Source organism: Fundulus heteroclitus, unplaced genomic scaffold (assembly GCF_011125445.2).
Source record: "Fundulus heteroclitus isolate FHET01 unplaced genomic scaffold, MU-UCD_Fhet_4.1 scaffold_68, whole genome shotgun sequence".
NCBI classification, from domain to species: domain Eukaryota; kingdom Metazoa; phylum Chordata; class Actinopteri; order Cyprinodontiformes; family Fundulidae; genus Fundulus; species Fundulus heteroclitus.
The window spans coordinates 216,872-239,364 of NW_023397121.1; the positions used below are offsets into that span (position 1 = coordinate 216,872).

Genomic DNA, 22,493 nt, shown 5'->3' on the forward strand with positions numbered 1-22,493 from the left:
CTGTCTCTGGCTCCGGCCTTGCTGAAGCTAATCCTGAGTGTTTCTCATGAGCTCCGACAGGGCTGGCTAGTTTACAGTGGAAACTGTGGTTTCAGGTCCAGTTCTTATGTGAGACATGAAATGAAAGCCACCAGACAAGCCTGGAAAACATGTTTAATGCTGCAGCTCTTCCAGCTCAGCCACAAACGGCTTTATTGTGTGAATATATGAGCTCTTTGTGTGGAAGGGAGGTTAGAAGAGACACATTTATAAAAAAAGAGACCTTTATTACGGAAAAACATTTATATGTACACATAAATCTTCAGCAACACATGAAAACATCCTGTCTTCTCCTGTTTAATGATAACGGGCCCTTTGCACGAGTTCAGCCAGGCTGCAGCTTCACGGTTTAGCGGGCAGAGAGCAACGCTCCAGCAGGACTGGCTACAGCATGTAGAAAAATGACCTGCATCTGTTATGGGACTCCACCGCACCGGATGAGAGCCTCCTCAGCCTCCATGCTCCACAGGACAGGAAACAAGTTCACAGGCAGGGAGCTAACCTGTCAGACCCCATCACAGGTTCTGATGGAGGCAGTTAGCTTCCTCTGGGTTTGATCAAATACCTCACTAAGATTTAAAGCTGTGAAATAGTCCTGCCTGGATGAGTTTTTAGCTGCTGGGACGGAACCCTGTGGTGAGGAACGCCAGTCGGCAGCTAGCGTAGCGCTGCTAGCCACACGGCTGCAGCGTTAGCTTCCTGCCTTGTGTTAGCATGAGAGGAAGAAGAAGCCTGGACCAGGGTGAGCAAAAACATTTTAAATAACTGACACGCTGTCCATAGAACGTCTTTGTACGTTTGTCCTGTGCAAAATACAAGCGCACAAGACCAACACAGTCAATGTGTAACGGCTTTCAGCATCAAAGCCTAAAAGGCGCTAAAGCTCTAAGAGGCAGAGCAGCATGATGGCTGCTTTGGAGAACAGCTGCTACGACTTCTTGCATCCGGTGGATCAGTGAAGAGAGAAAATAAGCAGAAATGAACTTATTTACAGCATTCTGGATTCAGAATGATTCAGGAACCGACATCATGGAGTGAATCCTCCACCTGAGCAGTGGGCTGGTTATACCGGAGAACTGAGAGCGCGCATGGATGTGAAGCATGATGGGAGCTACGGAACCCACACCTTGGAGAACCTCCTGCCTGTCGGCACTCATGAACAAATGGAACCAAAGACCTTTGGATAAATAACATCTCACAAGTGATGAAAATAGTAATCCAGGGAGCCAGCTTCCCACGATTTAACACAAAATAAAATAGATCTGCTATAAGTTTGATCCTTTCCTAACCCCACTGTAGCACTGGGTCGTGATAAATAGTAAAGAGGAGGCATGTCTTCTATAGTTGTACAAATGCTCTCTCCTTACAGTTCCCTGATGAGGAAGTCCTGTACATGTTTTTACAGCACCGGGGAGCAAGCTCAGGTCCGGCTGGTTGGAGGCCCACCGAAGCCCCCCCCCCCCAGCGGAGGTCAACGAGTCCCATCCTGCTGCGGACCAGAGTCCGTCTACCATTTCCCAGGGATTGGCATCCCGCATTCATACCAGGAGACGTAGTTGATGTGGGAATGGCCTCCTATGGGTCCGAAGTGGACGGGCTCCTGGCGCAGAGCTCTGTAGAAACCTGAACCGGGAAGAAAAGACCGACTGAGTGACCAGGACTACCAACCACAAGGTTCTAGAGGACCCAGTGGATTCTGTGGGGTCACATAAAGAAAATTATCTCAGTTCTATTCAAGCAACCCTTGTCTGCAGGTTATGGATGTCAGAAGAAGCTGTGTCAGAACCAAAGGAAGCAGAAATGACTGCAGACCTCAGCTTCTGGACTAAACCTCCTAGTGTCCTCAGCGGTCCTATCAGAGCTTCATATCTAAAACATTACTGATGTCTTTCACTGATATATGCTGGGTAAAACGCAGCAGAAGCCGGTGTCGGGAACAGGAAGTGTTATAGTCACCGTCTCTGGAGGGTAGCTGGTCCGCTCTGAGCTGCCTCCCTGTTCGCCCGTCCAGAAACGAATCCACAAACTGACAGTGATCCTCTCCGAATCCGCTCTGATCCCCAATGTGGTGGAACTGACCTTTAACCCAGAACATAAAGGAGACGGTGACGGCCAGAACCACTCACCAGTAAACCCAGTTCATGCGTTCCACGTTGACACTCACCGTTGAGCGAGTTGCTCAGGTAGATCTTGTACCTGAGCGAGTTGCACAGCTGGACACCTACAAATTTGCGGTACCAGGTCCGTTTCACGTACTGCTTGCCATGGCAGTCAGAGTAGGAGTCGGTCTTGAAAGGGAACTGAGTCCAGATGGCATCTTTGCCTGCAAGCAGAACAAGATGAGATCTCTACATGCAGCTCAGACCTTTGATGACAGAACTGCAGGACACACGACAGAACTCACCTGAGACGTTCTCACTCACACGGGGATCCGCTGCAGGAACACAAACACTTATTTACTCCAAACAGTCCTACTGGACTACATGACCAAACCCAAGCAGGACCTGATCACCAGCGCCAGGCTCCTTCAATGACGAACTGGCCCTGTAGGAAAGGGCTCTGGAACCGAAGGGTTCTGGGTTTTATTTTCTATTGTACTGGTTTAATCGCCAGTTTAGAATCCATAACAGCATATCTGAGCTGTAGCGGCGCGGGGGTAATCAAAGCAGTCTACAGGAAGTTCCTTCATGGCCCATTTGTCACCTGATGGATTGACTGTCCTAACGGGCCAGGAGGCCAAGTGTCAGATTCATCAGGAATACGAGTTTCTTGGAGCAACCAGTTCTTCGGTTATTTATGGGAGCTTGATGTTCCCACTAATCTGAGGTAACAGCAGCTGACAGGAGACAAGAGCAGGTTTGGAAAGTTTACGGATCCTAAACACGGGAAGCTACATGACGGTTCTGGCGTTTCAGGAGCTGTTTGGGTTTGGATGTTGACTCTGATGATCGGGGAGCAACTGTACCAGACTCGGTGTTGAAGGTCACCGGGTCACTCAGAGGACCTTCTCCCAGCTCGTTCTTTGGCTTCACCTTGAACTCATAACTGAGGAGAGCAGAGAGCGACAGTTGGACTGGGAAGGAAAACGTTCAGCTATGTCTTAAAGGCTCGGAGGGAAAAAGGGTACAAACAGGAAACAGAAGGAAAAAAAGAAGGAGAAAAGAAGGAGAAAAAGAAGGCAAAGAGTAAAAAAAGAGAAAAAAGGAGGAAAAAGGGAGGAAAAACAAAGGAAAAGGGAGGAAAAACGAAGGAAAAAGGGAACAAACAGGAAACAGAAGGAAAAAAAGAGAAAAGAAGGAGAAAAAGAAGGCAAAGAGTAAAAAGAGAAAAAAGGAGGAAAAAGAAGGAAAGGGGTAAAAAAAAAAGAGAAAAAAGGAGGGGAAAAAAAGGAAAAGGGTACAAATAGAAAAAGGAAGGAAAAAGAAGGGAACAGGAGTTTTTTTAAAAAATAGAAAAAAGGAGGAAAAAAGAAGGAAAAGGAGAACAAACAGGAAACAGAAGAAAAAAAAAGAAGGAAAAAGAAGGAGAAAAGGAAGGACCCAATAGAGTAAAAAAGAGAAAAAAGGAGGAACAAGGGCGGAAAGGAACCAAACGTTAAAGGGAGGAAAAACAAAGGAAAAAGGAACAAACAGGGAAACAGAAGGAAAAAAAGAGAAAAGAAGGAGAAAAAGAAGGCAAAGAGTAAAAAGAGAAAAAAGGAGGAAATTAGAAAAAGGGTAAAAAAGGTAAAAAAGAAAAGGGGTAATAAACAGAACAAATTTTTAAAAAAGAAGGGAAAAGAGATCAAAGACAGAGAGCAAGATAAATAAATGAACAAAAATAAAAACACAGGCTTCGTCCAAACAGAGCAAGTATTCCAGCAGACATGAAACACGAGGTTAATTCTGACTTCTGTTTCTTGCTTCCTGAAAAAGACTGAAGGAAAGACTGAAGCTAAAAGTGAAACAAAGACTGAAACAGAGACTGAAACAAAGACTGAAGCAAAGATTGAAACAAAGAGTGAAACAAAGAGTGAAACAAAGACTGAAGCAAAGACTGAAGCAAAGAGTGAAACAAAGACTGAAACAAAGACTGAAGCAAAGACTGAAGCAAAGACTGAAACAAAGACTGAAACAAAGACTGAAGCAAAGACTGAAGCAAAGAGTGAAACAAAGACTAAAGCAAAGACTGAAGCAAAGACTGAAACTAAGACTGAAGCAAAGACTGAAGCAAAAACTGAAACAAAGAGTGAAGCAAAGACTGAAGCAAAGACTGAAACTAAGAGTGAAACAAAGACTGAAGCAAAGACTAAAGCAAAGACTGAAGCAAAGACTGAAACTAAGAGTGAAGCAAAGACTGAAGCAAAAACTGAAACAAAGACTAAAGCAAAGACTGAAGCAAAGACTGAAACTAAGAGTGAAGCAAAGACTGAAGCAAAAACTGAAACAAAGAGTGAAGCAAAGACTGAAGCAAAGACTGAAACAAAGACTGAAGCAAAGATTAAAACAAAGACTGAAACAAAGACTGAAGCAAAGACTGAAGCAAAGACTGAAACTAAGACTGAAACAAAGACTGAAACAAAGACTGAAACAAAGACTGAAGCAAAGACTGAAGCAAAGACTGAAACAAAGAGTGAAACAAAGACTAAAGCAAAGACTGAAACTAAGAGTGAAGCAAAGACTGAAGCAAAAACTGAAACAAAGAGTGAAGCAAAGACTGAAACAAAGACTGAAGCAAAGATTAAAACAAAGACTGAAGCAAAGACTGAAGCAAAAACTAAAACAAAGACTGAAACAAAGACTGAAGCAAAGACTGAAACAAAGACTGAAGCAAAGACTGAAACAAAGAGTGAAGCTAAGAGTGAAGCAAAGACTGAAGCAAAGACTGGAGCAAAAACTGAAACAAAGACTGAAACAAAGACTGAAGCTAAGAGTGAAACAAAGACTGAAGCAAAAACTGAAACAAAGACTGAAACAAAGACTGAAGCAAAGACTGAAACAAAGACTGAAGCAAAGAATGAAACAAAGACTGAAGCTAAGAGTGAAACAAAGAGTGAAACAAAGAGTGAAGCAAAGACTGAAACAAAAACTGAAACAAAGACTGAAGCAAAGACTGAAGCAAAAACTGAAACAAAGACTGAAACAAAGACTGAAGCAAAAACTGAAACAAAGACTGAAGCTAAGAGTGAAACAAAGACTGAAACAGAGACTGAAACAAAGACTGAAACAAAGACTGAAGCAAAGACTGAAGCAAAAACTGAAACAAAGACTGAAGCAAAAACTGAAACAAAGACTGAAACAAAGATTGAAGCTAAGAGTGAAACAAAGACTGAAACAGAGACTGAAACAAAGACTGAAGCAAAGACTGAAGCAAAGACTGAAGCTAAGAGTGAAACAAAGAGTGAAGCAAAGACTGAAGCAAAGACTGAAACAAAGACTGAAGCAAGGATTGAAACAAAGACTGAAGCAAAGACTGAAGCAAAAACTAAAACAAAGACTGAAGCAAAGACTGAAGCAAAAACTAAAACAAAGACTGAAACAAAGACTTAAGCAAAGACTGAAACAAAGACCGAAGCAAAGACTGAAACAAAGACTGAAGCTAAGAATGAAACAAAGACTGAAGCAAAGACTGAAGCAAAGACTAAGGCAAAGACTGAAACAAAGACTGAAGCAAAGACTGAAGCTAAGAGTGAAGCAAAGACTGAAACAAAGACTGAAGCAAAGACTGAAACAAAGACTGAAGCAAATAATGAAACAAAGACTGAAACAAAGACTAAAGCTAAGAGTGAAACAAAGAGTGAAACAAAAACTGAAGCAAAGACTGAAGCAAAGACTGAAGCAAAAACTGAAACAAAGACTGAAGCAAAGACTGAAACAAAAACTGAAACAAAGACTGAAACAAAGACTGAAGCTAAGACTGAAACAAAGACTGAAACAAAGACTGAAGCAAAGACTGAAACAAAGACCGAAGCAACGACTAAAACAAAGACTGAAACAAAGACCGAAGCAACGACTGAAACAAAGACTGAAACAAAGACTGAAGCAAAAACTAAAACAAAGACTGAAACAAAGACTGAAGCAAAGACTGAAACAAAGACTGAAGCTAAGAGTGAAGCAAAGACTGAAGCAAAGACTGAAACAAAGACTGGAGCAAAAACTGAAACAAAGACTGAAACAAAGACTGAAGCTAAGAGTGAAACAAAGAGTGAAGCAAAGACTGAAACAAAGACTAAAGCAAAGACTGAAGCTAAGAGTGAAGCAAAGACTGAAACAAAGACTGAAGCAAAGACTGAAACAAAGACTGAAGCAAAGAATGAAACAAAGACTGAAGCTAAGAGTGAAACAAAGAGTGAAACAAAGAGTGAAGCAAAGACTGAAACAAAGACTGAAACAAAGACTGAAGCAAAGACTGAAGCAAAAACTAAAACAAAGACTGAAGCTAAGAGTGAAACAAAGACTGAAGCAAAGACTGAAACAAAGAGTGAAGCAAAGACTGAAACAAAGACTGAAGCTAAGAGTGAAGCAAAGACTGAAGCAAAGACTGAAACAAAGACTGGAGCAAAAACTGAAACAAAGACTGAAACAAAGACTGAAGCTAAGAGTGAAACAAAGAGTGAAGCAAAGACTGAAACAAAGACTAAAGCAAAGACTGAAGCTAAGAGTGAAGCAAAGACTGAAACAAAGACTGAAGCAAAGAATGAAACAAAGACTGAAGCTAAGAGTGAAACAAAGAGTGAAACAAAGAGTGAAACAAAGAGTGAAGCAAAGACTGAAACAAAGACTGAAGCAAAAACTGAAACAAAGACTGAAACAAAGACTGAAGCAAAGACTGAAACAAAGACTGAAGCAAAGAATGAAACAAAGACTGAAGCAAAGAATGAAACAAAGACTGAAGCAAAGAATGAAACAAAGACTGAAGCAAAGAATGAAACAAAGACTGAAGCTAAGAGTGAAACAAAGAGTGAAACAAAGAGTGAAGCAAAGACTGAAACAAAGACTGAAACAAAAACTGAAGCAAAGACTGAAGCAAAAACTGAAACAAAGACTGAAGCAAAGACTGAAGCAAAAACTGAAACAAAGACTGAAACAAAGACTGAAGCAAAAACTGAAACAAAGACTGAAACAAAGACTGAAGCTAAGAGTGAAACAAAGACTGAAACAGAGACTGAAACAAAGACTGAAGCAAAGACTGAAGCAAAGACTGAAACTAAGAGTGAAGCAAAGACTGAAGCAAAAACTGAAACAAAGACTGAAGCTAAGAGTGAAACAAAGAGTGAAGCAAAGACTGAAGCAAAGACTGAAACAAAGACTGAAGCAAGGATTGAAACAAAGACTGAAGCAAAGACTGAAGCAAAAACTAAAACAAAGACTGAAACAAAGACTGAAGCAAAGACTGAAACAAAGCCTGAAGCAAAGACTGAAACAAAGACTGAAACAAAGACTGAAACAAAGACTGAAACAAAGACTGAAGCTAAGAGTGAAACAAAGACTGAAGCAAAGACTGAAGCAAAGACTGAAACAAAGACTGAAGCAAAGACTGAAACAAAGACTGAAGCAAAGAATGAAACAAAGACTGAAGCTAAGAGTGAAACAAAGAGTGAAACAAAGAGTGAAGCAAAGACTGAAACAAAGACTGAAACAAAGACTGAAGCAAAGACTGAAGCAAAAACTAAAACAAAGACTGAAGCTAAGAGTGAAACAAAGACTGAAGCAAAGACTGAAACAAAGAGTGAAGCAAAGACTGAAACAAAGACTGAAGCTAAGAGTGAAGCAAAGACTGAAGCAAAGACTGAAACAAAGACTGGAGCAAAAACTGAAACAAAGACTGAAACAAAGACTGAAGCTAAGAGTGAAACAAAGAGTGAAGCAAAGACTGAAACAAAGACTAAAGCAAAGACTGAAGCTAAGAGTGAAGCAAAGACTGAAACAAAGACTGAAGCAAAGAATGAAACAAAGACTGAAGCTAAGAGTGAAACAAAGAGTGAAACAAAGAGTGAAACAAAGAGTGAAGCAAAGACTGAAACAAAGACTGAAGCAAAAACTGAAACAAAGACTGAAACAAAGACTGAAGCAAAGACTGAAACAAAGACTGAAGCAAAGAATGAAACAAAGACTGAAGCAAAGAATGAAACAAAGACTGAAGCAAAGAATGAAACAAAGACTGAAGCAAAGAATGAAACAAAGACTGAAGCTAAGAGTGAAACAAAGAGTGAAACAAAGAGTGAAGCAAAGACTGAAACAAAGACTGAAACAAAAACTGAAGCAAAGACTGAAGCAAAAACTGAAACAAAGACTGAAGCAAAGACTGAAGCAAAAACTGAAACAAAGACTGAAACAAAGACTGAAGCAAAAACTGAAACAAAGACTGAAACAAAGACTGAAGCTAAGAGTGAAACAAAGACTGAAACAGAGACTGAAACAAAGACTGAAGCAAAGACTGAAGCAAAGACTGAAACTAAGAGTGAAGCAAAGACTGAAGCAAAAACTGAAACAAAGACTGAAGCTAAGAGTGAAACAAAGAGTGAAGCAAAGACTGAAGCAAAGACTGAAACAAAGACTGAAGCAAGGATTGAAACAAAGACTGAAGCAAAGACTGAAGCAAAAACTAAAACAAAGACTGAAACAAAGACTGAAGCAAAGACTGAAGCTAAGAGTGAAGCAAAGACTGAAACAAAGACTGAAGCAAAGACTGAAACAAAGACTGAACCAAAGACTGAAACAAAGACTGAAGCAAATAATGAAACAAAGACTGAAACAAAGACTAAAGCTAAGAGTGAAACAAAGAGTGAAGCAAAGACTGAAACAAAGACTGAAACAAAAACTGAAGCAAAGACTGAAGCAAAGACTGAAGCAAAAACTGAAACAAAGACTGAAGCAAAGACTGAAACAAAAACTGAAACAAAGACCGAAGCAACGACTAAAACAAAGACTGAAACAAAGACCGAAGCAACGACTGAAACAAAGACTGAAACAAAGACTGAAGCAAAGACTGAAGCAAAGACTGAAACAAAGACTGAAGCAAAGACTGAAACAAAGACTGAAGCTAAGAGTGAAACAAAGACTGAAGCAAAGACTGAAACAAAGACTGAAGCAAAGATTGAAACAAAGACTGAAGCAAAAACTAAAACAAAGACTGAAACAAAGACTGAAGCAAAGACTGAAACAAAGCCTGAAGCAAAGACTGAAACAAAGACTGAAACAAAGACTGAAACAAAGACTGAAGCTAAGAGTGAAACAAAGACTGAAGCAAAGACTGAAGCAAAGACTGAAACAAAGCCTGAAGCAAAGACTGAAACAAAGAGTGAAACAAAGACTGAAGCAAAGACTGAAGCTAAGAGTGAAACAAAGACTGAAGCAAAGACTGAAGCAAAGACTGAAACAAAGCCTGAAGCAAAGACTGAAACAAAGACTGAAACAAAGACTGAAGCAAAGACTGAAACAAAGCCTGAAGCAAAGACTGAAACAAAGCCTGAAGCAAAGACTGAAACAAAGAGTGAAACAAAGACTGAACAAAGAGTGAAACAAAGACTGAAGCAAAGACTGAAGCAAAGACTGAAGAGGTTCCTATTGGGAACATGTCCTACTGGGGTCATGTCTAAACATTCAGAGGAGTTTCTTAAGAATATTCCCATCTAGAAGCAGACAGAGAACAAGGAAGCTCAGCAGAACCTTTTTAAACCTTTAGCCAACCGTTCTGCAGGACGTGGTCCTGGACACCAACAGCCTTCGGTACCTCTGGAGATCACTTCCACTACCTGCTGGGGAACAAGCTTGGCCAACGGAAGCAGGACAAGTGGACTACCTGCTCTCAGGGTTGAGGTTCTCCACTGCGGTGTGAGTCTGGTTGGTGGTCAGGATGGACACCCGTTCTCCGTCGGGTCCCTTGGCGGTTGAGATGACCTCATATTCTGCAGCACAGACAGTTCTTTAAGCCGTGAGAGCAACAGGCTGCTTGCTGCTTCACGTCTGAGTGAAACCATGCTTCTGGAGCCGTTGAGCTGGGCACTGCCTACCGGTGGTGTGGTTGTCGGGTTTCTCCCAGTCCAGGATGATGAAGGAAGGACATCCCTCCACCGTCACCACAGTCAGGTTGGCTGGAGGGCTTTTTGGAGGAGACGTCACATTCACCTCGCCGGGCTCGTCTTCAGGGAAGTAGTTGAGAGAGGAGGTGATGGAGCACGGCTCGTCGGGCTTCTTTCCGGTTTGGTAGACCACGTGAGGCGCTGTGAGCGGACAGGGTTCTGATTAGGCCGGACACAACCTTAAAAGAATCGGAGGGAACAACTGCTTCTGGTTTCTGCTTACCCACATAACGTTTCTTGCCCATTGCATCAACGTCAGAGGTTGGCTGGGACTTGAAAAGGTCTGAATCCTCCCAGGTTTCCTGTCGGGCCACTGGAGACAGACATGTGCTACCATGAGATAACGAGTGCTAAAGGCTCCGATCGCTTCAGGACTACATCCCCCAGCGTGTTCTGAGGATTTACCAGCGGTGGGTGCAGCAGTCGTTTGTCTCCGCTCCTGTTTGGTCGGCTTGGTCGTCACTACCTGGACTTTATGCTTCAGGGTTTCTGGGTTTCCGCTCTTCTCAGGGCGCGTCACCTTGTCTGCAGGAGACAACATTGCAAAGGTTTCTGCCCCCACACATGGCTGTAGAGAGTGGAAACGGTGGTGATGCTGAGCTTTTACCAGTTTCTCCTGGTTTCCTCACGTCGTTTGGCCTGATGTTGATAGCAGGACGAACTGGAGATCCTGAAAGCAACAGGAAGAGCAAACAGGCTTATTGGATCAGCTGCCCTTTCACTGATTTTCTGTCCCTGAAAACTGGGCCATTCCTGACTAAATCTGTTTCTTTTCTATTTGATGCAAACCACTGGTCCAGCTTCCCCTCTGAAACTAAGACTGTGGGCTTTTATAGGTTTTTGAAGTGGTTCAAGGCAGAAATGTCTTCCTCTAATGAGATTCAGGCCTGATTTTGGCCTGTGGGAACGCTCCGTCTTCATAAAACCAAACATTTAGCTTGAACAGATACTTCAGATCTGGTTTAGATCTTTAATCTCCAGGGAAAACGTACATGTTCAACCGAGACAGAGCTCTGTTCTGACTTCCAGATGCCAAATGGATGTTAAAACAGGAACAATGCCGTCTACAGCCACAGGATCGTATATGTTTTTGATTGTGAGGTCCACAACCTGCAGCCAATTACACCCCCTTCCTCCATTTAGGAGAAAGCCAGAATTCCTCACAATCAGGGAATTGAGCCGCTTCCAAAACTAAATGGCACAAATGTAGAAGCAGCAACACGAGAGTCCCACAACATCTTAGCCAGTAACTTGAAACGGCAGCGATGCATTCCTTCCAATCACTTGCCTGTAAATACGATAAGCTGCCTGTCGCAGCAGCAATACGTGGACTTTGCTTCAGATGGGCTGATTTCTAAGAACTCCGCTTGTTCTGTTATTCTTGGGCATAAACTGGAACCTTTGCCAGCAGAAGCAGGATCCAATAAATGCTGAGCAGATTTATACTGGACGGTCCTGATGGAAACTCTTGGGTAATTATGTTGCCAAGCTCCTTGTGATTACAGGCTGAGACTAAGTGAAATAAATATCTGCATGTATTGTTTCACACACAAACAGTCGCTGCACGCCATGCTCTCACTTCTATACAGCAACATGTCTGCTGCCAAGCGTGCTCAGACCCAAGCAGAAAGCATCCAAGGACTCCAGAGGGCTGAACGCAGGCACCCGCTTTATGACAGCCTAACGAGAAGCAGTTTAACCGTCTGTGGCGAGGAAAAGTGCAAAGCCTTGAAAATAAGCAGCTATCAGGGGAGTTCATACTTTCCAGGAAGAAAGTATTTTCCACAAGCTGCGCCCAGGTCTTTGGCCGGAGCTCTGGAGCCGCGGCCAGTCTTCCCGGTCGGCACCAAACCATGCGGTGGCGGCTGATCGGAGCGGCTGAAGCACGCAGCAAAGCTACGGGAGCAGACGGACGGCATTCATGCTGTTACCATAACGACGGTCCTCCGCCACGAGCCCTGAGCCACCGAACACAGCAGGACTGCCGGGCTTCCTGTCCTCCTTCAGGGAGTTGTTGACTGCAGCAGGAAAGGGAGTGCAACTGAAAGACGGCTATAGTCTCTCTACAGTCAGACCAGATGTTCTAGTGTTCTAGTCCTAGAGTAGAAGCCAGTTTACAGCTTCAACACCTTTAAACCAGCAGGTCTGAGTGCAGAAAAGCACCAGCAGCACATGGAGCACACAGGGACAGAACCGGCTGCTGCTTCCGAACGGACACAAACATCTCAGATAATCAAGCACCCAAGGACATTCTGCCAGAACCACGCTGGAACCCAGCAGACCACATGTGGAACAACAAAGATGGCCGACAGGATGGCAGGATATTAATGGATGTGGACCAAGCAGCAACACGGACCGCAGTGGAGAGGAAACGCTGCAAAGCAGTGAAGGGTTAATGAGGACACACAGGAGGACACACAAAGTCTCTTTACCCAGTCGAGTTCGGGGCCATAAGGCCGGTTTGGGGGGGGAAAGGCCCCGCTGTGGCTGTCCGGTTGCTGTTGGGAGAGAGCCGAGCGTTAGCAGAGAAGGTTCTGAGGCAAGCAGAGCTGTTCCTGCTCTAAACTGTCTGGTGACTTCTGGGCACAGCAAAGCAGACATGGCCGGGATCTGAGGACGAGCTGTTGACCTGCAGAAGCATTGCAGACACAGCAGCTGTTCCCCAGGGGATAAACACGTGATTAAACTGCTCCCTGGCTTTGGCTGGCAGAGCTCTGTGGTCTGCCTCCATGTCAGAGGTTCAGATTTACTGGAGACGAGTAGTGACAGAGCCCAGAGCAGTTTGCTTTGAGCTCTGCCGTCATTAGAGGAGCAGGATGTCCTTCAGCAGGCTTGGTCTGGATGGAGATGTTCCTCCAGGAGACCTGCTGCCTGTTACGGTCTCTGGACTTCTAGATGGGATGGACAGCTGTGCAGACGCGCTGTATCTGCATCTAAAGCAGACGTCTTTGATGTGAGCGAGGATAAACACGTGATTAAACTGCTCCCTGGCTTTGGCTGGCAGAGCTCTGCGGTCCAGATGGGCTCATCTTCATCCATTCATGTCTGGTACCAGGACAGCATGCTCCATAATACGCTGGAGAACATGAAGAAGCTCCACAAGGAGAGCTGAGCCATGACTTCTGGTAACTTTGATGTGACTGCAGGGCAGAAGACTAAAGACTATTTCATTCAGGGAGTTAAAGTGGCAACAGCTGCAAGCTCTGCTTAAAGATTCAAAACTGGCTGAGACGGCTGAGGTGATGTCACCCTGGGGTTACAGTGGGTCATGGTGACCATCTATGACACGGTGACCATCTATTGGTGCAGCCCTTCATTGTTTTCCAGTAGGAAAAGGTCTTTAAGTGAGACCAGATCATTTGCAGGAATCTAAAACTATCATCAAATCCAAGCATTTAGAGCAGTTTGGGCCAGATTAGACAACCCAGAGCACTGAAGGGTTCTAGGTGTGGTCCTACCACTGGAGATATGCTTTAGGTCTGTCTTTCTGAGTCTGCTTCCTGTAGCCAAACCCCGGCCCTGTTCAGTTCACGGCTGACTGGATGTGAGGTGGTCCTTACGCCACACATACACAGCTAACGTACCACCAGGACTCTCCAGCTGGGTGCCACAGGCTTCCTACCACTAACTCCAGCAGTCCTAGAGAGAAATTCTTGCTGGATCCTGTACTTGTTGCATTTCAGCTCATGTGGGGAACACCTCTTCTATGTCTCTGTAATGCTGGGAGTAGTGGTCAGACAGCATGGAGGAAGATTACCCCCAAGTATCCCAGAGGTCGGGGAGGAGCCTATGGATCTAGAAGAAGAGTGGAGCTGTCTGAAGCCGTTAGAGAGGGGGTAAAGGGGGGTCCTGGACGCATGCCTCATGGACACTGTGGACGCTGCTGGGCTGGAGGCTTTCAGAGCCAGTGATGGACTCACATTTCTGCTGCTGCCTTGACCTAGAAGATCAAACACAGTGTGTGGTTACAGTTTGACGCGTTCCTTATCGGCCGAGGAGAAATAGCCAGCTAGCAGCAGCCCTGAGCTGTGGCATTAGTGATGGACCACCAGATGGGGATTAATGTGAGTGAGACATGGATGAAGGATGGGGTGATGATGATGATGATGATGATGATGATGAGTCTTTCAGCTCTTCCTCAGTCACTCAAGCTGAGTGGGGACAAACAGCCATGACTGAAAGGTTGTGCTACATGCAGACACTGGGTGAGATGGTCTAAAGGTGGAGATCCTGGGGTGGAACAGCCAGACCTGGGAATAAAAACACTCCTCTGGAAGCTGAACACACAGAGCGGACACACAGAGCAAAGCTGCCTCTCATTGCAAGACAGGAAGCAGGCGCTGAGATCCGTATTACCCCAGGTTCTAGGCTTGGCCCGTTCATTGGCTAACGCTGATCTCAGCAACAAGGAGCCATCCTGAGACTGGACGGCGGCTGCGACGATAGAAAGAAGGTTGAAACATTTTTCATTGTAAGAGACGCTTCCCGTCCTGTCAGAGTAAAAGCAGACAGTTACAGTAACCACAGGCTTGGCTTTGTTCCTGAAAAAAAAACCTCAGAGGAATCAGGAAGGGTTATTTGTTAAACAGAAGAAGGTTAAAGGAGGAAATTACCCGCAGGATTAGGACGCTTCTCAGGCGCTCTACTGGGGGCCTTAGTGGTGCGGCCGCCGTTGGCCAGTGAGTTAGTTACAGGGGAGGCGGTGGTGGTGGTGGTGGAGGCGCGGGGGGTGCTGGTTGGCAGGAGGGTAAGGAGGGCAGGAGTCAGACCATCTGCAGGTCGGGTTCTGTTGATTCTAAGACTGTTTCCTTTTTCTGGGATAGAGAGGAGAGAGGTACTGTGATCATGGGAAACTGCCTGGTTAGAGATCAGCTGGTCCCCTACCGCCAGCATAGCTGACCTTACATCACATACTAAATCGTTTTTCTTCAGGTCCGACTACTGAGACCTTTTTGCTTATTTCGTCTTCAGGTTCTTTCAATTTAAGAAATGTTCATTTAAACATTTGGCTCCAAACAGATTCTTCAAACTACAGTTGAAATGTTTTGGTCCCAGTAATCATGTACCTCACAGAAATACCGAACGTTAAAAAGAAACTTTTCAGGATCTTGCAGAACGACTTGTATCGTCTTTCTCTGGAGAGAAAGTGCGACCACGTCTGCGTCTGAACTTGCTGTCATGCAGTCTTGTCATGCAGTCTGATGTATGAAATGCAGCTTTGATGAAAAAAGACAGGAAGAGGAGAGAAAGTGGTGGTAGAGGAGGAAGCTTCTTGGCCCAAGGACATTTATTCACCAGTTGTTTTTAAAGATTGAGCTTGAAAAGAGGTCCAATAATGGGAACTAGAGGACATCTGAACATGTTATGACACTATAGGTCTGAGTTATATTGCAAAGAGAAAGGGTTCTGGTAGTAAAACCTTGAGGAACTCCTTAAAAAAGGAGTGAACTGAGAACCTTTTAGTTCTTGACTCACAGCTCCAGCAGGTCGAAGGTGAACTGAGCCATTCAGACCAGTTCCACCAGTCATTCTGCTAGATATAGTGTTTACACCACTAGCAGTATAGTGTATATAGTATATAAGTTCAGCCCATTCAGTCGGGTTGATTTAAATGGTAAAACCCATCATAATCTCTGTTCTGATCAGTCTGTAGTTCCTGTCGGTGAAGCTACACTTTGATGACAGAACTAGAGTTAGAAAGACTTGTGTGGTTTTAAGATTTCTAACATCAATCAATTAAAAACCACCAGTTATTGTATTTACCACTAATACTGATTAATTCAAAGTTTTAAAGTGAGAAAAGTTGGCTTATAAACCTTGCAAACCGATAAACTCTAATGAAATCTGCAGATATGCAGATGATCATCAGCTGATTGTTTACATGGTATAACTAAGACTAAAGTAGGAAAAAACCAAGGATTTCTGATGAATTTTATGTGAAACAAATCCGCTGCTGTGGGAGATAAATGAATGAAACTGTGGAAAGGCAAAAAAAGCTAAATGGACAGACGACAAATTAAAGTAGGAGAGTCACAGAAAGCAGACGGCCGATGGAGGCTCAAGCATGACCTGAATGTTCAGTTCCGGCCAATGACAGGGTGGGCGGGGCCACATCCACTTACTCTCATCCGCTGAAATAAGCATCAAATGTGGGCTTTCTGACTGGGCTCGGCGCATGCTTTCACACAGCCAACCACAGCAGGCCCCGCCCCGTCAGCTGACCTGCTAAAGCTGAATGAATGGATGAAGCGGATGGTTAAAGGTCAAAGAAGCATCTCTGCGGTTACCGGGCGACTCAGGAGTAGGTTTAGGCTTAGCAGAGCCGGGCAGAGGGACAGTTTCCTGCTGGCTCTCAGGGGACTCTGTAGGAAACAGTACGTTCACTTTATAGATAAAGAACAGAGGAAAAATCAGGAGTGGAAGTGGAAAAGAGTTGGCAGGTGATATACCAAAGAATTATTTTTGCTCTTTGACAATATATTATGGGATAACCTGCTCAGTTATATAACTTGGTTCACTTACATTACTTGTTTTTGAGTTCACATAAACTAAAAGCAACATATATGCTTGTGCTCTGAGTTTTGCCTGTTATTATGTTTCTCACATAAAACTGAGAACGACATGTGTTATTGTGTTATAATTTGTTTTAACTTGTGGTGGGAACTTATGACAATGTGTTGTGGGAAAGACTGATTCAAGCTCTGTATTCCTTATTTTGTTTATATTTGTATTCTGAGTTCGCAATGTTATTTTGCTTCACACACTGCTGAGATGCTGGGAACGGTTTCTGTTTTGGAAACATGTTTTGGAAGCGGGATGAACAGATCAGCTGGGAGAGACAACTGGCCACTCTCGCTCCCATCTGATACTTTGGTTATGGGTATTTAAAGGAGGGTACTGCCCTCAGTCGCCAGAGTCTGCCGTGGGTCGCGTATGGACGCCCGGCCATGTTGATGTTGCTCTAATCCGGACTGACCAAGCTTCCCAGTCCTGTGTCATGGTAAGAGCTGATTCTGAGAATCTCTTGTACATCACGCCTGTTTGAAAGCTTGTCGGCTTTAGTGCTTGCTACTTTGCTATATTCTGTGGGGAATAATGAAGGACATAATTATTCTAGCAGAAGCAGTGTTTGAGAAGTACTTGCTGTTTTGCTGTATTCTGTGTGGAATAATAAATATGGGCATTATTATTCTAGCAGAAACAGTGTTTGAGAAGTGCTTGCTGTTTTGCTGTATTCTGTGGGGAATAATAAATATGGGCATTATTATTCTAGCAGAAACAGTGTTTGAGAAGTGCTAGCTGTTTTGCTGTATTCTGTGTGGAATAATAAATATGGGCATTATTATTCTAGCAGAAACAGTGTTTGAGAAGTGCTAGCTGTGTTGCTGTATTCTGTGGGGAATAATAAATATGGGCATTATTATTCTAGCAGAAACAGTGTTTGAGAAGTGCTAGCTGTGTTGCTGTATTCTGTGGGGAATAATAAATATGGGCATTATTATTCTAGCAAAAGCAGTGTTTGCGTTTTTATTTGTCTGTCGCCGATCTCTCCCAAACCTGAGTAAAGATTTCATGAAACAGAAGGCTGTCAACATGTTCTCAACATGGCTTCCGTCTATAAATGCTGCAGCAATCATTGAAGCTGTGCTTCTAACCATTGACATTCATTCTGGAGGCTTATCTCCATCTGTCAGCCTTCACTGGACCCATAGAAAGTGTGGAAAAAAGAGGAAGGTCAAGGAGGAGATAATCACCAAAGACGGTCCGTGGTGCTCCAGGGTTACCCGGCTTTTTGTAACCTGGTTGCAGTCGAGTCTTGTTGTGAAGAACTGCAAACAAGTCCACAGTCATCATTGCTCTTTAATCTTAGAGTGAAGCTACATCCTGTAGTCCCCATTTATTCATTCTGTGACTGAAAACATGTGGAAGTAGCTGATGAGGCAGCTTTATAGAATGTGTTCGAATCTTACCCGCAACTGGAAGGATGTGATGTTTCTGCAAGACAGGAAAAAAAAGACTAAAATCAAAGAACAATCTCTGAGAGAAATTTAGTTCAGAGGTTGAGCAGCTCAGGTTAAGTCAGAAAGAAAACCGAAGGTCATCCTGTCTGTCTTCATCCTGTGAACGTGTTTCCTGTTCACTATTACTGCTTTATGCCTTAAACCTGGCTGCATAGTGACACAGCTGCCAGGTGGGAGGCAGGTTACCTGTGAACGTGTTTCCTGTTCACTATTACTGCTTTATGTCTTAAACCTGGCTGCATAGTGACACAGCTGCCAGGCAGCAGGCAGGTTACCTGTGAACGTGTTTCCTGTTCACTATTACTGCTTTATGCCTTAAACCTGGCTGCATAATGACACAGCTGCCAGGCAGCAGGCAGGTTACCTGTGAACGTGTTTCCTGTTCACTATTACTGCTTTATGTCTTAAACCTGGCTGCATAATGACACAGCTGCCAGGTGGGAGGCAGGTTACCTGTGAACGTGTTTCCTGTTCACTATTACTGCTTTATGCCTTAAACCTGGCTGCATAGTGGCCCAGCTGCCAGGTGGGAGGCAGGTTACCTGTGAACGTGTTTCCTGTTCACTATTACTGCTTTATGCCTTAAACATGGCTGCATAATGACACAGCTGCCAGGCAGCAGGCGGGTTACCTGTGAACGTGTTTCCTGTTCACTATTACTGCTTTATGCCTTAAACCTGGCTGCATAGTGACACAGCTGCCAGGTGGGAGGCGGGTTACCTGTGAACGTGTTTCCTGTTCACTATTAATGCTTTATGCCTTACACCTGGCTGCATAGTGACACAGCTGCCAGGCAGCAGGCAGGTTACCTGTGAACGTGTTTCCTGTTCACTATTACTGCTTTATGTCTTAAACCTGGCTGCATAGTGACACAGCTGCCAGGTGGGAGGCAGGTTACCTGTGAACGTGTTTCCTGTTCACTATTACTGCTTTATGCCTTAAACCTGGCTGCATAGTGACACAGCTGCCAGGCAGCAGGCAGGTTACCTGTGAATGTGTTTCCTGTTCACTATTACTGCTTTATGTCTTAAACCTGGCTGCATAGTGACACAGCTGCCAGGCAGCAGGCAGGTTACCTGTGAACGTGTTTCCTGTTCACTATTACTGCTTTATGCCTTAAACCTGGCTGCATAATGACACAGCTGCCAGGCAGCAGGCAGGTTACCTGTGAACGTGTTTCCTGTTCACTATTACTGCTTTATGCCTTAAACCTGGCTGCATAGTGGCCCAGCTGCCAGGCAGCAGGCAGGTTACCTGTGAACGTGTTTCCTGTTCACTATTACTGCTTTATGCCTTAAACATGGCTGCATAATGACACAGCTGCCAGGCAGCAGGCAGGTTACCTGTGAACGTGTTTCCTGTTCACTATTACTGCTTTATGCCTTAAACATGGCTGCATAATGACACAGCTGCCAGGTGGGAGGCGGGTTACCTGTGAACGTGTTTCCTGTTCACTATTAATGCTTTATGCCTTACACCTGGCTGCATAGTGACACAGCTGCCAGGCAGCAGGCAGGTTACCTGTGAACGTGTTTCCTGTTCACTATTACTGCTTTATGTCTTAAACCTGGCTGCATAATGACACAGCTGCCAGGCAGCAGGCGGGTTACCTGTGAACGTGTTTCCTGTTCACTATTACTGCTTTATGCCTTACACCTGGCTGCATAGTGACACAGCTGCCAGGCAGCAGGCAGGTTACCTGTGAACGTGTTTCCTGTTCACTATTACTGCTTTATGTCTTAAACCTGGCTGCATAGTGGCCCAGCTGCCAGGTGGGAGGCAGGTTACCTGTGAACGTGTTTCCTGTTCACTATTACTGCTTTATGCCTTAAACCTGGCTGCATAATGACACAGCCGCCAGGCAGCAGGCAGGTTACCTGTGAACGTGTTTCCTGTTCACTATTACTGCTTTATGCCTTAAACCTGGCTGCATAGTGGCCCAGCTGCCAGGCAGCAGGCAGGTTACCTGTGAACGTGTTTCCTGTTCACTATTACTGCTTTATGCCTTAAACATGGCTGCATAGTGACACAGCTGCCAGGCAGCAGGCAGGTTACCTGTGAACGTGTTTCCTGTTCACTATTACTGCTTTATGCCTTAAACCTGGCTGCATAATGACACAGCTGCCAGGCAGCAGGCAGGTTACCTGTGAACGTGTTTCCTGTTCACTATTACTGCTTTATGTCTTAAACCTGGCTGCATAATGACACAGCTGCCAGGTGGGAGGCAGGTTACCTGTGAACGTGTTTCCTGTTCACTATTACTGCTTTATGCCTTAAACATGGCTGCATAGTGACACAGCTGCCAGGCAGCAGGCAGGTTACCTGTGAACGTGTTTCCTGTTCACTATTACTGCTTTATGTCTTAAACCTGGCTGCATAATGACACAGCTGCCAGGTGGGAGGCAGGTTACCTGTGAACGTGTTTCCTGTTCACTATTACTGCTTTATGTCTTAAACCTGGCTGCATAGTGACACAGCTGCCAGGCAGTAGGCAGGTTACCTGTGAACGTGTTTCCTGTTCACTATTACTGCTTTATGCCTTAAACCTGGCTGCATAGTGACACAGCTGCCAGGTGGGAGGCAGGTTACCTGTGAACGTGTTTCCTGTTCACTATTACTGCTTTATGCCTTAAACCTGGCTGCATAGTGACACAGCTGCCAGGCAGCAGGCAGGTTACCTGTGAATGTGTTTCCTGTTCACTATTACTGCTTTATGCCTTAAACCTGGCTGCATAGTGACACAGCTGCCAGGTGGGAGGCAGGTTACCTGTGAACGTGTTTCCTGTTCACTATTACTGCTTTATGCCTTAAACCTGGCTGCATAGTGACACAGCTGCCAGGTGGGAGGCAGGTTACCTGTGAACGTGTTTCCTGTTCACTATTACTGCTTTATGTCTTAAACCTGGCTGCATAATGACACAGCTGCCAGGCAGCAGGCAGGTTACCTGTGAACGTGTTTCCTGTTCACTATTACTGCTTTATGCCTTAAACCTGGCTGCATAGTGACACAGCTGCCAGGTGGGAGGCAGGTTACCTGTGAACGTGTTTCCTGTTCACTATTACTGCTTTATGCCTTAAACCTGGCTGCATAATGACACAGCTGCCAGGCAGCAGGCAGGTTACCTGTGAACGTGTTTCCTGTTCACTATCACTGCTTTATGCCTTAAACCTGGCTGCATAGTGACACAGCTGCCAGGTGGGAGGCAGGTTACCTGTGAACGTGTTTCCTGTTCACTATTACTGCTTTATGCCTTAAACCTGGCTGCATAGTGACACAGCTGCCAGGTGGGAGGCAGGTTACCTGTGAACGTGTTTCCTGTTCACTATTACTGCTTTATGTCTTAAACCTGGCTGCATAATGACACAGCTGCCAGGTGGGAGGCAGGTTACCTGTGAACGTGTTTCCTGTTCACTATTACTGCTTTATGCCTTAAACCTGGCTGCATAGTGACACAGCTGCCAGGTGGGAGGCAGGTTACCTGTGAACGTGTTTCCTGTTCACTATTACTGCTTTATGCCTTAAACCTGGCTGCATAATGACACAGCTGCCAGGCAGCAGGCAGGTTACCTGTGAACGTGTTTCCTGTTCACTATCACTGCTTTATGCCTTAAACCTGGCTGCATAGTGACACAGCTGCCAGGTGGGAGGCAGGTTACCTGTGAACGTGTTTCCTGTTCACTATTACTGCTTTATGCCTTAAACCTGGCTGCATAGTGACACAGCTGCCAGGTGGGAGGCAGGTTACCTGTGAACGTGTTTCCTGTTCACTATTACTGCTTTATGTCTTAAACCTGGCTGCATAGTGACACAGCTGCCAGGCAGCAGGCAGGTTACCTGTGAACGTGTTTCCTGTTCACTATCACTGCTTTATGCCTTAAACCTGGCTGCATAGTGACACAGCTGCCAGGTGGGAGGCAGGTTACCTGTGAACGTGTTTCCTGTTCACTATTACTGCTTTATGCCTTAAACCTGGCTGCATAGTGACACAGCTGCCAGGTGGGAGGCAGGTTACCTGTGAACGTGTTTCCTGTTCACTATTACTGCTTTATGTCTTAAACCTGGCTGCATAGTGACACAGCTGCCAGGTGGGAGGCAGGTTACCTGTGAACGTGTTTCCTGTTCACTATTACTGCTTTATGCCTTAAACATGGCTGCATAGTGACACAGCTGCCAGGTGGGAGGCAGGTTACCTGTGAACGTGTTTCCTGTTCACTATTACTGCTTTATGCCTTAAACATGGCTGCATAGTGACACAGCTGCCAGGCAGCAGGCAGGTTACCTGTGAACGTGTTTCCTGTTCACTATTACTGCTTTATGTCTTAAACCTGGCTGCATAGTGACACAGCTGCCAGGCAGCAGGCAGGTTACCTGT

General features: G+C 44.7%; 1 protein-coding gene across 11 annotated transcripts in view; it reads right to left on the reverse strand.

Moving 5' to 3' along the window:
* Positions 1–245: 245 nt before the first annotated feature.
* Positions 246–22,493, reverse strand: part of abi3bpb (ABI family, member 3 (NESH) binding protein b) — a 35,860-nt gene continuing 13,612 nt past the window's right edge. The window contains exons 7-23 of one of the 11 annotated variants that reach the window (XM_036133824.1): positions 18,070–18,094; positions 17,854–17,928; positions 16,387–16,461; positions 14,713–14,913; positions 14,456–14,533; positions 13,857–14,039; positions 12,532–12,597; positions 10,707–10,769; positions 10,505–10,624; positions 10,323–10,412; positions 10,031–10,240; positions 9,820–9,925; positions 3,005–3,084; positions 2,444–2,473; positions 2,204–2,362; positions 1,996–2,118; positions 246–1,662 (exon numbers count right to left, since the gene is read on the reverse strand). In XM_036133824.1, the coding sequence (XP_035989717.1) occupies positions 1,547–1,662; positions 1,996–2,118; positions 2,204–2,362; positions 2,444–2,473; positions 3,005–3,084; positions 9,820–9,925; positions 10,031–10,240; positions 10,323–10,412; positions 10,505–10,624; positions 10,707–10,769; positions 12,532–12,597; positions 13,857–14,039; positions 14,456–14,533; positions 14,713–14,913; positions 16,387–16,461; positions 17,854–17,928; positions 18,070–18,094 (1,800 nt within the window). In that variant the 3' untranslated portion in view covers positions 246–1,546. Of the gene's footprint in view, positions 1,663–1,995; positions 2,119–2,203; positions 2,363–2,443; positions 2,474–3,004; positions 3,085–9,819; positions 9,926–10,030; positions 10,241–10,322; positions 10,413–10,504; positions 10,625–10,706; positions 10,770–12,030; positions 12,118–12,531; positions 12,598–13,856; positions 14,040–14,455; positions 14,534–14,712; positions 14,914–16,386; positions 16,462–17,853; positions 17,929–18,069; positions 18,095–22,493 lie in introns of all 11 variants that reach the window. The other 10 variants (XM_036133825.1, XM_036133826.1, XM_036133827.1 and 7 more) reach the window with 10 other exon arrangements.